This window comes from Lactuca virosa, chromosome 3 (assembly GCF_052849685.1).
Source record: "Lactuca virosa cultivar CGN04683 chromosome 3, Lactuca_virosa_CGN04683_v6, whole genome shotgun sequence".
NCBI lineage: Eukaryota > Viridiplantae > Streptophyta > Magnoliopsida > Asterales > Asteraceae > Lactuca > Lactuca virosa.
The window spans coordinates 284323617-284338314 of NC_136428.1; the positions used below are offsets into that span (position 1 = coordinate 284323617).

General features: G+C 40.0%; 1 protein-coding gene, 1 non-coding gene and 1 pseudogene across 2 annotated transcripts; 2 read left to right on the top strand and 1 right to left on the bottom strand.

Moving 5' to 3' along the window:
* Positions 1 to 894: 894 nt before the first annotated feature.
* Positions 895 to 4354, bottom strand: LOC145164638 (uncharacterized). The gene is made up of 6 exons (XM_079083349.1): positions 4241 to 4354; positions 3824 to 4122; positions 2629 to 3724; positions 2012 to 2583; positions 1606 to 1933; positions 895 to 1086 (listed from the first exon to the last, which is right to left on the bottom strand). The coding sequence occupies exons 1-6, from the start codon at positions 4352 to 4354 to the stop codon at positions 895 to 897; spliced, it is 2601 nt and encodes an 866-aa protein (XP_078939475.1).
* Positions 4355 to 4520: 166 nt separating this feature from the next.
* On the top strand, positions 4521 to 4627 carry LOC145167985 (small nucleolar RNA R71). The gene has a single exon (XR_013741582.1). It is a non-coding gene; the product is annotated as a small nucleolar RNA R71 (small nucleolar RNA).
* A 7814-nt stretch (positions 4628 to 12441) lies between these two features.
* LOC145164639 (secreted RxLR effector protein 161 pseudogene) lies at positions 12442 to 13230 on the top strand (annotated as a pseudogene).
* Positions 13231 to 14698: the final 1468 nt, after the last annotated feature.

The following is a 14698-nucleotide window of genomic DNA, read 5'->3' on the forward strand; positions in this document are numbered from 1 at the left end:
TTCAAGGGCATTCATTTGCATCAACCGGTTGGTTCGAAGTTCAGCCAACTCAAAATTGCACATCTTTAGAGCCCAAAAAGCTTTATGCTCAATTTCTACCGGTAAGTGGAAATTCTTTCCATAAACTAGCCTATATGGTGTAGTACCAATAGGTGTCTTGAAAGCTGTTCGGAAGACCCAAAGTGCATCATCTGATTTATCCGACCATTCCTTTCGATTTCCTCCAACCGATCTCTCTAAAATCCTCTTTAACGCCCTATTTGTCACTTCATTTTGGCCACTAGTTTGTGGATGATAAGATGTGGAGAACCTATGATGTACCCCATATTTTTTCAATACTTTGGCTAATTGATCGTTTGCAAAGTGAGTGCCTCGATCACTAATAAGAGCTTTAGGAACTCCAAATCTTGAGAATAACTTCTTTAGAAATCGCACCACCACCCGAGCATCATTAGTTGGTAATGCTTGTGCCTCCGCCCATTTAGACACGTAATCGACCGCCACCGGGATGTATTTATTCCCTTTAGACATTGGGAAAGGTCCCATAAAATCAATACCCCACACATCAAATATCTCACAAATTTGAATACTATGTTGGGGCATCTCATTTTGGGATGATATATTTCCCGCTCGTTGGCACGAATCACATTCTTTGACGAATTTAGCAGCATCTTTAAAAATTGTGGGCCAATAAAACCCAATATCAAAAATCCTCCTAGCTGTGTAGTGTGCTCCATGATGTCCTCCGGCGGGCCCGCTATGACAGTGTGCCAAAATTTCTCGACTTTCTTTCCCGAATACACATCTTCTTATCATTCCGTCTGCACAGCTTCGGAAAAGATACGGCTCATCCCAAAAGTAGTACTTAATTTCTAAAAAGAATTTCTTCTTTTGTTAGCGGGTCAAGTCTTTTGGAATGTAATTGGTTGCTAAGTAGTTAGCTACATCCGCAAACCATGGCATTTCTCCGGGTACTACTAAAAGATATTCGTCGGGAAAATCGTCTCCAATCTTGTTTTCCTCCAACTCCTCCAACTGCGGGTTCTCTAATCTTGACAAATGGTTGGCAGCTACGTTTTCCATTCCCTATTTATCACGTATTTGAATGTCAAACTCTTGAAAAAGTAAGACCCAACGTATCAATCGAGGCTTAGCATCTTGTTTAGTAAAAAGATACTTTAGGGCCGAATGATCGGTAAAAACTATGGTCTTGGACAATACCAAATAAGGGCGGAACTTATCAAAAGCATATACCAAACCAAGTAGCTCCTTCTCGGTAGTAGTGTAGTTCTCTTGAGTTGGGTTCAAGGTTTTGCTTGCATAGTAGATCAGCTAAAAATGCTTGTCAACTCTTTGTCCCAAAACAGCTCCCACCGCATAGTCACTAGCATCACACATTAGCTCGAAAGGAAGATTCCAATTTGGTGCTATCATGATAGGAGTAGTGGTTAATCTTTCCTTTAACAAATGAAATGCTTCATGAAATTCCTTGGAAAAATCAAATGGGGCATCCTTTAAGAGTAATTGAGTCAATGGCCTAGTAATCTTCTAAAAATCTTTAATGAAGCGCCGATAAAATCCCGCATGGCCAAGAAAACTCCTTACCCCTTTCATATTAGTTGGAGGGGGTAGCTTAGCTATTGTGTCCACTTTTGCTCTATCCACTTCTATCCCTTTCCTTGAAACTTTGTGACCCAATACTATTCCTTCTTTCACCATGAAGTGGCAGTTTTCCCAATTAAGGACAAGGTTTGTCTTCTCACATCTAGCTAGCATCAAGTCCAAATTAGATAAGCAATCTTCAAAAGATGACCCGAACACCAAGAAATCATCCATGAAGACTTCCATAAACTTCTCGATCATATCATGAAAAATGGCCATCATGCACCTTTGGAAAGTAGCTGGTGTATTGCATAACCCAAAGGGCATGCGTCTATATGCAAATGTTCCACTTGGGCATGTAAAAGTGGTCTTCTCTTGGTCTTGTGGGTCTATTGGAATTTGGAAATACCCCAAAAACCCATCAAGAAAACAATAATATAAATGCCCGGAGAGTCTTTCGAGCATTTGATCGATGAATGGCAATGGAAAGTGATCCTTGCATGTGGCGTCATTCAATTTCTTGTAGTCAATGCAAACGCGCCACCCGGTTACTGTTCTTGTTAGAATTAACTCGTTAATTTCATTGGCCACCACCGTCATTCCTCCTTTCTTTGGTACCACTTGCACCGGACTCACCCATGGGCTATCGGAGATTGAGTAAATGATTTCGGCATCTAGTTGTTTAACCACCTTCTTCTTCACAACTTCTTGCATGTTCGGGTTAAGTCTTCTTTGGCGTTGAACTACAGGTTTAGCTCCATCTTCTAAGTTAATCTTATGAGAGCAATAAGCTGGACTAATTCCTTTAATGTCGGTGATCTTCCATGCTATAGCACCTTTCCTCTTCCTTAATACACCCACAAGACTTTCTTTCTCATGTTTGGCCAAATCATCAGCTATAATTGCAGGTTTTTGTTGGCCATCTTCAAGAAACGCGTACTCCAAGTGATCCGGTATTGCCTTAAGTTCAGTTTTCGTGTTCTAAATGTTGAACACGTCGAGTCCAGTGAGGGGACTCGTTGAGACCTTCGTAAGATTCGCGACTGATCGGGATTCTTCGGCTGGACTCGTCGAGTCTGTCGAGGCGACTCGGCGAGTCGGGTGTTCTGCACTTCTGATTAGATCATTATACTCAGCTTCCTCGAGCAGTCTTTTTAATTCCAGTAGGTCTCTTTCCGCATCAAATTCTTCTTCATATGTGACGGTGGACTTGTTCGGCTCATCTACGTTCCATTCCTCCATCAATTCTTCCAACATGTCAACCGAAAATGTTGTGTCATCGCTATTCCTTGGATGCTTCATGGCTTGATCGACTCCAAAAGTGACTGATTCGTCTCCTACCTGAAGGGTAAGTTTAGAATCACACATGTCAACTATAGCACTTGCGGTGTTAAGAAAAGGTCTTCCAAGTATTATCGGGACTTGAGGATCCGCTTCCATGTCTAAAACTATAAAGTCTGCGGGAAATACGAACTGATCAACCTTCACCAATAGATCTTCACATATTCCTCTCGGAAATGTGACCATTTTATTTGCTAGGTGAATCGCCATTCGAATTGGCCTTGGTTCCGGACGATCTAACTGCTTGAAAAAAGAGTATGGCATGAGATTTACGCTTGCTCCTGAATCAGCCAATGCATAAATGGTGGCTAAGTTTCCAAATTGGCAAGGCAATGTTAAGCTTCCCGGATCACCCTTCTTCTTAGGTAGTATATTCAACATGGCAGCTGAACAATTCTCATTTAGGACCACTTTCTTTACCTCTTCCATCTTCTTTCTATTAGTTAGAAGCTCCTTGAGGAATTTGGCATATTTCGGCATTTGTGCAACCGCTTCTATGAATGACATATTAATTTGGAGAGCCTTTATGTGTTCTAGAAACTTCTGGTAGTCAACTTTATTTTTTTCTTGTGTAGCTCGAGCCGGAAAGGGAAGTGGAGGCTGATATGGCTTAACAGGAGGCTGGTTTTTCTGTTCAAGTGGGGGACTCGTCGAGTCCGTAACGTCAAATCGGCGAGTCGAGTCAGGATTCTTCGATTCTTCATGTTCTTCTTTATCCTCTTTCACCAGTTTAGGATCTTCTTGCTGAATAGGGGTCAGAGGAGTTATAATCTTCCCACTCCTAGTTGTCACAATATTTATATGTGCACCTTTCGGGTTACTTTCGGTATTACTAGGAAATCCACCCAGTCTTCTCTCATTCACTTGTTGTGCAAGTTACCCCAGCTGCTTTTCTATGTTGAGAATAGATGCTTGCTGATTCCTAAGCAAGGCTTGTTGATCTTTCATCATAAGTTGGTGTTCTCTCAACATATTTTGTTGATCTTTGAGTGTAGCATCAGCATCATTGTGTCCTTTTTCGGATGTGGCCACGAATCTTGTAAGCATGTCTTCCAAATCTGTTTTCTTTTCATGCACCGATTCCTCCTTTTGATAAAAGCCTCTCTCCTTTTGCTTATACTTTTCTTCCCTTGTCTTTTTGTACTCATCATATGGTAGCCATTCCTTCTTTGGTTTTCGCTAATTGTCATCAAACCGATCACCACTTGAATAGCACACTTGCACCTTCCGATTCCCGTTCTTGTCAAGATCACAATCTTTAGTTAGGTGGGGGCCCCCTACAATTCTCACATCCCACTCTTATGGCGTGGATGGATTGGTCCATCTTTGTCATTCTTCGATCCATGCTTTCCAATTTTGCCATCATTGTTGCCATGTCATCCGTAATGGAATTCACCGCCCCTCGAGTCATGTCATTCATTGGGTTTTGATATTCTCTAGAATGCTTAGAGAATTCTTCAATTAAAGCCTTTATCACCGGGGGTGCTTTCTTTGTGAGTGGTCCTTGCGAATCAAGGAGTTGCCTAGTTGTCACATTTACTCCATCATAGAAAATGGAGACTTCTTGTTGGCTGTTTAGATCGTGATGTGGGCAATTCCTTAGTAAGCCTTTGTACCTTTCCCACGCCTCATATAGTGACTCTCCAGCTTGTTGTTCAAAATTAGCTATGGCTTTCTTCAACTTGGCTATTTTTGAAGGCGGGCAAAACTGGTTTATGAATTCTTCATTCATTCTAGCCCATGTAGTGATGGATCATGGGGGAAGTGATTTCAGCCAATTCTTTGCAGCTCCCTTGAATGTGACAGGTAGCATACGAAGCAAGACAGTGTCGCGAGCCACATTAGGGACATTGAAGTAGTCGTCTATGTCATTGACTTCGTCAAGATGCTTGTATGCGTCTTCGTGATCCTTCCCGTAGAATGGAATCTCCTTAAGTTGAACAAGTATGTGGACTTTAAGTTCAAAGGTGGAAGTTGCGGGAATCGCGGGTTGCACGAGTCCCGGGCCGGTGTCGTCACGCATCCTTTTCTTCCATTCACCCATGGGAACTTCATCGATGTTTGCCATGGTGTTTGCTAGTTCGCCTTCTATGTCGCTTCCTCCTTCGGATTCGCTTTCTTCTTTTTCGGATTCGTAAACAATATCGTCCTTATTCGGGTCCCCGTCCGCCTCTGAAAATATGCTGGATTCTCCTACTTTCTTGCTCTTTTTCTTACTAAGAACAGCTATTAGATTCTTCAACGGTGATTTCGTCGATGTTGCGGTTTCTCCTACGTTCTTGCCTTTGTTTTTCCTCAAGGTTGCTTCAGGGTATTCAAGCTGTGGGATCAAAGGTGTACCTCCTCCCCTGGTCATAAACGAACTGTAAACAAAACAGAAAACACGCGTAAAAAGATCAAAAATAGAATAAAAACGAAACTGAGTTTCAGCGATGGACTCGTCGAGTAGCTTCGAGTGCACTCGGCGAGTTCAAAGCTAAAACTGAAAAAAATCAAACAAAGAACTCTAATAAATCAAATAAAATTAAAACTAAACCTAATACCTAGACTACTAAAGTAGTAACTTTGTGCAAGATTAATCCCACACAAAGGATCGATAATACTAGAAATTAGAATAAATTTTTGAACCGTTCCCCGGCAACGACGCCAAAAACTTGATGTGTGTTAAAGTAACTAGTTTTATCCTACTTTTCACTTACGAATTAGACACACAAAGGCAGTGGACCTATCAATTGTGGTATAGTTAAATAAGTAGGGTATCGAACTCAGGGAGCGGAAATTAAACTAACTACAAATATTATCTAAAACAAATAATAAAATTGGAGGGGTTTTCTCTAGTTTTGCAAGACTAGAAACTTAACTAAAACTTAACTAATCAACTAATGGCTAAAAATACGTAAAAACCAACTAAATTCAATGATCAAAAGGGTTTCTGTTTAGGTTCAACTCATTTACTCCTATGGTTAATTTTTATAGTAATGTAATGGATTAATTGTTATTTGGCTACCGAGTAAGGTGATTAGATTCACATTCGTTATTACCAATCCTTAGAAAATAGATTAATTTAAGCAGTAATTAAGTGGTTAAACTAATAAATTCCCTAGTTTAATTATTCTGGTTAAATAAGACTTGTAGTTAGCTAATTAAATTGGTGATTCAATTAACCTCTTGTTGATGGTGTATCACACAAGCTCACACATTAATTTACCCATTCTCTAGTTAATCCTAGTTTCATATTCACTAATCCTAGGCATATAGCAATGTGTTCACATAAATCATATGAGATAAGCAATTAAGAGATGTTCATGCAGCTTAATTACTTAGCAATTAACAGAAAATAGTTATGGTTAATGCATAAGGGTCTTTAACAAGCTTAAATTAACAATATTCACCAATAACAATTAATCAAAATAGTAAATTAATCCATAGGAGCAAACTTGTCTACCCTAAACAGAAACTAACAAAATTAGTTCATAATTGCAGTAGATAACATACTAAAATCGAATTCAAACAAGCTGGACATAGTTCTATTCAAAGGTGAAGTGGAAAATTAAACCTAAGTTGCCTTAGTCTTCTTAGAATTGAGGATTAGGGTTCTTCTCACGTTCTTCAGATCTCCAGCAATCTCCTTAGTCACCAAGTAAGCTTCCCAAAAGCCAGATAGAGAGTCAATTCGGGTTTGTGGCTTCTATTTATAGATTTCTCAAAATAGGGGCTACTCGTCGAGTTGACAACCGACTCGTCGAGTCCCCTTGAGGAATCTGTATACGACAAGGACTTTACGTGTTGCTTCGAGAATCTGTGTATGTACTCGTCGAGTAGACGTCCCTACTCGCCGAGTAGCTTCAGGATTTAGCATTTTTCTTCTTTCTTCAGTTCCCGAGCTTTCGATCGTACCTCCTGCTTCCTTTTACCTCCGAGCTTTTCTTTTGAGCTGAAAATACAATTTGAACACTATTAAGTACCTTTTGTCCATAATATGTAAATAATTAGCTAATAAATAATAAAAATCTATACTAAATATATAGCTAAATATGCACATATCAACGACAATAAGGCCGACAGTCCGAAATTGATGAGTGTAGCGAGGATGACACCTGCTCCAACCACTCTGAGGATTACTGATGGTTTGGACATTTTATCTTAAGAATCTTCATATGCCATTTTGCATACCGAGAGCCATGTTTAGGGGATGTTGGGGTGAGTCCGATTTGTATTTCAAAGTGGGAGCCATCGTCTATCATCGGTAATGCTTAAAGTAAGAAAAGATCAGCAGACGATTTGATTGCTGGTAGTATCAGCAAGAATTCAAGAAATTCACGAGGTGGGCATGTCGAGTTTTGAATGAAGGTTATGTTGGGGTTCTTCGTGGTTTTGAGGCATTAAGGAGTGAATTTGATCATGGGTGTAAGATCGGTAGTTTCCAAATTCAGACGTTCATATTATGGTCGGTTGTAGGTTCGCAGGGGAATTGTTCTAAGTGCAAGTAGGTTGTGAGATGGGTTGGGTACCCGTTTCGAGAGCTGAGATGTTGTTCTTCGTCATTCGATGAGTTGCTGAGGACCTGTAGTGAAGTAATCGGGAAACTATTGCGATTGTAGAGCTCACTGAGGTTTCAGTAAGGACTCATCCGGTTTTGGAATGCCTGTGATCGTGAAGATTGGCTAGTAATGAAATGCTAGTTTTTGTAAGTTCAGGTGGTCGCCATTTTGACCTGTAAGGTTGCAAGATGGATTGGAAATCCATAAAATTTTGTAGATTAGAAGGGTGCAGTCAAATCCAAGTGGGGGAGAAACGTTTGGTCAAAGGGTTGCACAAGATTGGATATTCAGGTTTCATGGCACATCAGTAGTGTCGCTTGGTGATTATATATATATATATATATATATATATATATATATATATATATATATATATATATATATATATATATTAAGAAAAGTTTTTATTATATTCATAAAACATATATTTATATACATATGAAAAAAACTTTTATCTACAAGTAATTTTGACATCAAATTTCACATGGATATTGGATATGATACATGTAAGAGAATTGCAAAAATAAAAAAATAAAAATATTTTTTTTCATGTTTGATGCAATTTAAAAAAAAAAATATATGCGTATGCACAAAAAAAAATGAAATAAAATAAGAATATGCATTAAAATACAATTTCTATGAGAATTTGTTTTTTTAAATATTTTTTCAAAACATATATACAAAATATTTGTAGAGTTGAAAAAAATGTTTTTAATTTTATTTTTAGAATTCAACGAAAATATTGTGTATATTTCAAAAGTAATATTTTAAAAAAAATTCAAAAAAATATATTTTTGATGCAAATTCATATTTTTTTGAGCATATGTACATTTAAAAAAAAATTGCATGAAAAAAATATTTTTTTCATATATCTTTTGGAATGTCTTAGATTTAGCAAATTATGATTTTTCGCTTGTTTTTTTTTTTGAAAAATATTATATAGAAAAAAAAAATCTCAAGTTCTTAGAGTTTTGTAGTTCTCACTATAACTTAACTCTTTATCTCTCTTACATTATATATATTGTTAAATGTGACTCGAGCATTTGGTGCATTTGGATCATGTTCATGAAGCATTTAGAGCACTTGGACCTCAATGGAGCATTTGAGGTTCAAGAAGCATGTGACAAAGGAACGAATCTTCTGAGAGAGGAATGGATCATCAGAGAAAGGAACTGATCAAGTGCCAAAGGAACGGATCGTGTTCAAGGAGGTTTGGAGCACCTGGAAGGAGTTTGGAGCACTTGGAAGAGGTTTGGATCGCTTGGAAAGGATAAGGAGCAACAAGGGGTCCTTGTTACGCCACATGATGAAGAGAAGGGTCAAGAGCGATGCTCTTGCACCATCTTGTTCTCCTCTTGAGTCATCTTGTTTTCTTGTTGATCCATGCATGACCTTGTTGAGGCATGCATGTGCCTGTTGCTCTTGGTGATGATGTCTCTCCAAGATTGATGTTGTGCGCCATACTTGATGCTCTTGTGCCATTTAGATCCCTATTGCGCCAACTGGGGTTGCTGTTGTGCCATGAAGAAGCTATTGCGCCATCATGGACCATCTTGGTACATGATGCGCCATATTGATTCCTTTGTTGTGCCGTGTTGATCCAAGTATGCCTAGAAGATGATAATGCTCAAGAATGTTCTGGAAGATGCTGCATGGAAGATTGTGATTAGTTGACACCCTTGATGGGCCTATGGGCCAATGGGCTTGGCCCATTAGGGTTTTAGGTCTGATCCCTCAAGTATAAATAGGGATGCATGCTAGGTCATTTTGAATCTTGAACTCTAGAGTGATAGGCGAATCTTTGTGTAATTGTAATTGTAACCTCTGTGTTGAGAGCTCTGAAATAAAGAATACTCCCCTCCTGCCCGTGGACGTAGGTCTCCTTGACTGAACCACGTAAATATTGTGTCTTGTTTGCTTTTGGTTTTGCTAGTTATCCACTTTACTTCCTAACAAGTGGTATCAGAGCTGTGGTTTGTATTCCTTTGATTGAATATGTCTACTCACAAGTTTGATTTGGATAAGTGCAATGGCTCAAATGACTTCACTTTGTGGAAGGTGAATATGCTGCTCTTCTGGTTTAACAAGGATGTGCGGCGATACTGGAATGAGAGGCAAAACTGCCAAAGGACATGGCGGCTGATAAGAAGGTGGATATTCTGACGAATGCACATAGTGCCATTCTATTGCGCTTGATAGATGAAGAACTAATGGATGTTGTGGATGAAACAACTGCTTCTGGGCTCTGGGATAAACTTTGTGACAAGTACCAGAACAAATCACTGACGGACAGGTTGTATCAGAAACAAAGGTTGTACACTCCCAGAATGTCTGAAAGTATCCAAGTGAAAGATCATTTGGATAAATTCAATCCTATCATCTTGGATCTACAAGGTGTTGATGTGAAGATTGAGGATGAAGATCAGGCGCTCATTCTCTTATGTTCGCTTCCTAACTCATATGAGAATTTCGTTGATACCATGCTTTATGGTAGGACAAAAATCACTGTGCATGATGTGAAGGACTCTCTGATGTACAAGGAACTGAAAAGAAACATTTCAGGTGTAGAGGAGGTGTCCATTTCCATTTTGATTGCAATGAGATGGAGGACAGAAGAGATGAAAGGGGGAAAGAGAGGGAGATCACGTTCAAAATTGAAGTATAAAGGTTCATCAAACATGCAATGTTATAAATGTAAGGAGAAGGGGCAGTTGTCCACAGCTGAGGAATGGGAAGTCAAAGAGTGAACCAAGCAGCAATAACACTGCTTCTGTGGTTCAAGAAAGTTCTGATGAAGGGGACGATGGTGATGTACTGACTGTTTGTACATCAAGTTCTGCTGATGCTTGGGCCTTGGATTCTGGAGCATCCTATCACATGACGTATAATCATGACTGGTTCGACTCCTTCAAAGAGTGGGATGGCACAGTCAAGATGGGTGATGCTTGGGTGAGCAGTATCAAAGGTAGTGGCACGGTGCAGATCAAGATGCATGATGGCATGGTCAGGAAGTTAGATTGCTGGTACGTTCCAGAACTTCAGAAGAATCTAATTTCTCTTGGCATATTGGCTAAGAATGGGATGAGGTACGCTGGTGAAGGTGACTGGGTCATAGTGACCAAAGGCTCTCTGGTTATAATGAAAGGTAAGATGAATCGTGGAGGGATCTATATCCTAGAAGGAAGTACGGTTATGGGAACGGTGGATATGTCCCAATCCTTGAATGAAGGTGATGACAAGACAGAGTTGTGGCATCGTAGGTTGGGGCACATGAGTGAGAAGGGCATGTCAGTTCTAAGAAAACAAGGACTGCTTGGTGGAGAGGCTACTGGAAAGATAAAGTTTTGTGAAGCTTGCATCAAAGGAAAGCAGCACAAAGTGAAGTTCGGTACCGGTCAACACACAAGCAAGGAAATCCTAGAGTATGTTCACGCAGATCTGTGGGGTCCTGCACCAGTGAAGTCTCAAGGAGGATGCTCATACTTCGTGATGTCATTTGATGACTATTCTAGGAAAGTTTGGTTGTACTTTCTGAAGATGAAGGATGAGGTGTTTGGGAAGTTCAAGGAGTGGAAGACCATCGTTGAGAAAAGGACTGGAAAACAGGTCAAGACTCTGAGGACTGACAATGGGTTGGAGTTCTGCAATGCTCCATTTGATAATTTCTACAAGGCAGAATGTAAAGTGAGGCACCGTACTGTACGAAACACACCACAAAAAAATGGAGTGGCAGAACGTATGAACCAAACACTCATGCAGCATGCAAGGTGCATGTAGATATTTGCTAACTTATCCAAGAAATTCTGGGCGGAAGCAGTTAACATTGCATGCTATCTGGTGAACAGATCACCATCAACTGCAATAGACTTGAAGACTCCTCAAAAGGTATGGTTAGGGAAACCCTCTGACTATTCTGGTTTACATATATTTGGATGCCCCGCATATGCTCATGTGAATGATGGTAAACTTGAGCCAAGGGCAATGAAGTGCATATTTCTAGGATATGCGACAGGAGTAAAAGGTTATAGACTATGGTGTGTAGAAGAAGGAAGAACTCGTTAATTTATCATGAGCAGAGATGTGACCTTTGATGAATCTGCCATTGGTAACCAGGGTGGAGGTGAAACAAGTTAAGCAGGTAACAAAGATCAGGGTGCTAGCCAGAAGGTGGAGTTTGCATCTCAAACTCTAGACAGATTTGTGATAAGTTACAAAGAGCAAGGCGGCAGTGAACAGCCTAGACACGATGAAACCCAAGAGCAACATATGGGATCTTCGTCCAGTGGTGCTGACGCCAGGAAAGATGATGGGTTTGAATCTATACCAAAGAGAAAATCGAAGAGGGTTATTCGACAACCAAATAGATTTGTGGGATGTGTGAATTCAGGTAAACTTGACTCCATTGGTTTTTCCTTAGAAACTGGAGAAGACATTGGCACCGAGGAGCCTCAATCGTATAAAGAGGTTGTGGCGAGTAAAGAAGCAAATGACTGGTTGATGGCCATGAATGAAGAAATTAAATCGTTAGAGAAGAATGAAACATGGGATCTTGTTCCATTACCAAAGAGAGCAAATCCAGTGGGATGCAAGTGGATCTTTAAGAATAAGGAAGGGATGCCAAGAGTTGAACCTGCTAGGTTCAAGGCAAGGTTGGTGGCAAAAGGGTTCTCTCAGAAAGAAGGAATTGATTATCATGAGGTGTTCTCACCGGTCGTGAAGCACAAGACAATTTGGGTTCTTTTGGCCATGGTGAGTGCATTTGATCTGGAGCTTGAACAACTTGATGTGAAAACTGCATTTCTTCATGGAAATTTAAAAGAGAAGATTTATATGTCCCAGCAAGAAGGGTTACTTGATGCTAAGAAGGACCATGTATGTTTGCTGAAGAAATAACTGTCTGGTTTGAAGCAGTCTCCACGACAATGGTACAAGAGATTTGATTCATTCATGATCTCGAATGGCTACACTCGGAATCAGTTTGACAATTGTGTTTACTCAAAGGAATTGTCACCAGATTCCTACATATATCTGTTTCGATAAGATGATGATATTTCTCATTGTAGCCAAAGACATGGCTGGAATAAATGACTTGAAGGCGACCCTGAAGAATGAGTTTGAGATGAAGGATTTAGGAACACCAAATAAGATATTGGGGTTGGAGATACAAATGGATAGAAAAGCAGGGAGGTTGTGTATTTCTCAACAGAAGTACATTGAGAAAGTTCTGCAATCCTTCAATTGTGATCAGTCCAAGCTAGTTGGAACTCCTTTGGCGGCTCACTTTAAACTTGGTCCATGCACTATACCCACTACTAATGAAGAAAGAAAGTACATGAGCAGGGTTCCATACTCTAGTGCTGTTGGAATTCTCGTGTATGCTATGGTTTGTACCAGACCTGATTTGGCTCATGTAGTTAGTGTCGTTAGCAGGTTTATGAGTAATCTAGGGAAGACTCATTGGGAAGCTGTAAAGTGGATTTTGCGATACTTGAAGGGAACGACGGATGTTTGCCTAGTGTATGGAGCAAATACGAAGAGTGACTTGGTGGGATATGTTGACTCTGATTATGGTGGTGACTTGTTGAAGCGCAGGTCACAGACGTGCTACATATTCACTTTATTCAGATGTGCCATTAGTTGGAAGTCAACGTTACAAGATACCGTTGCTTTGTCTACAACTGAATCCGAGTACATATCAATGATGGAAGGAATAAAGGAGGAGATATGGTTGCAAAGGCTTATTTAGAGTCTAGGTCTGAAGGTGGAGAAACCTGTCTTGTATTGTGACAGTCATAGTGCTTTGAGTCTTGCAAAGAATCATTTGTATCACGAGAAGACAAAGCATATTGATGTCAGTCTGAATTTCATTCGGGATATTCTGGAAGGAGACAAGTTTTCAATATTGAAGATTGATACCAAGGTCAACCCAACAAATATTTTGACAAAGTCATTGCCCACGGAGAAGTTCAGGATTTGCTTGGACTTGGTTGATGTTCGTAGGAGATGGGTCCCTTCGGGGACGAATGGCAGGATGGGAGAGGAAGTTCTTGTTCGAGGTGGATTTCAGAGGATGCTCAAGTCAAGGTGGAGATTGTTAAATGTGACTCGAGTATTTGGTGCATTTGGATCATGTTCATGAAGTATTAGGAGCACTTGGACCTCAATGGATCACTTGGGGTTCATGGAGCATGTGACAAAGGAACGGATCTTCTAAGAGAGGAATGGATCATCAGAAAAAGGAACTGATCAAGTGCCAAAGGAACGGATTGTGTTCAAGGGGGTTTGGAGCACCTGGAAGGAGTTTGGGGCACTTGGAAGAGGTTTGGATCACTTGGAAGGGATATGGAGTAACAAGGGTCCTTGTTGCGCCACATGATGAAGAGATGGGTCGAGAGGGATGCTCTTGCGCCATCTTGTTCTCCTCTTGAGCCATCTTGTTTTCTTGTTGAGCCATGCATGTGCCTGTTTCTCATGGTGATGTGGTTGCTCCAAGATTGATGTTGTGTGTCATACTTGATGCTCTTGCACCATTTAGATCCCTGTTGCACCAACTAGGTTGCTGTTGCGCCATGAAGAAGCTATTGCGCCATCATGGACCATCTTGGTACATGATGCGCCATATTGATTCCTTTGCTGTGCCATGTTTATCGAAGTATGCCTAGAAGATGATAATGCTCAAGAATGTTCCAGAAGATGTTGCATGGCGGATTGTGATTCGTTGATAGCCTTCATGGGCCTATGGGCCAATGGGCTTGACCCATTAGGGTTTTAGGTCTGATCCCTCAAGTATAAATAGGGATGCATGCTAAATTATTTTGTATCTTGAATTCTAAAGTGATAGGCGAATCTCTGTGTAATTGTACTTGTAACCTCTGTGTTGAGAGCTCTGAAATAAAGAATACTCCCCTCCTGCCCGTGGAGGTAGGTCTCCTTGACCGAACCACGTAAATACTGTTTCTTGTGTGCATTTGGTTTTGCTAGTTATCCGCTTTACTTCCTAACACACACATACACACACACACATATATATCTATATCTATGTCTATATATATATATATATATATATATATATATATATAGTATATATATATATATATATATATATATATATATATATATATATGTATATAAAGGTTGGTTGTAAGGTCCCAATTACAAGATCCAAACCAGTGATCAAAACAAACAATAATAAGAATGAGTAGAAGAAGAGAATT

Excerpts from the sequence above, each read along its gene's own strand:
- LOC145164638 (XM_079083349.1), bottom strand. The coding sequence starts at position 4,354 with ATGACTCGAGGGGCGGTGAATTCCATTACGGATGACATGGCAACAATG. Across the intron at positions 3,725-3,823 it reads AACATAGAAAAGCAGCTGGG|GAGTGGGAAGATTATAACTC; the intron begins GTAACTTGCACA and ends TGTGACAACTAG. Across the intron at positions 2,584-2,628 it reads CAGTCGCGAATCTTACGAAG|AACACGAAAACTGAACTTAA; the intron begins GTCTCAACGAGT and ends TTCAACATTTAG.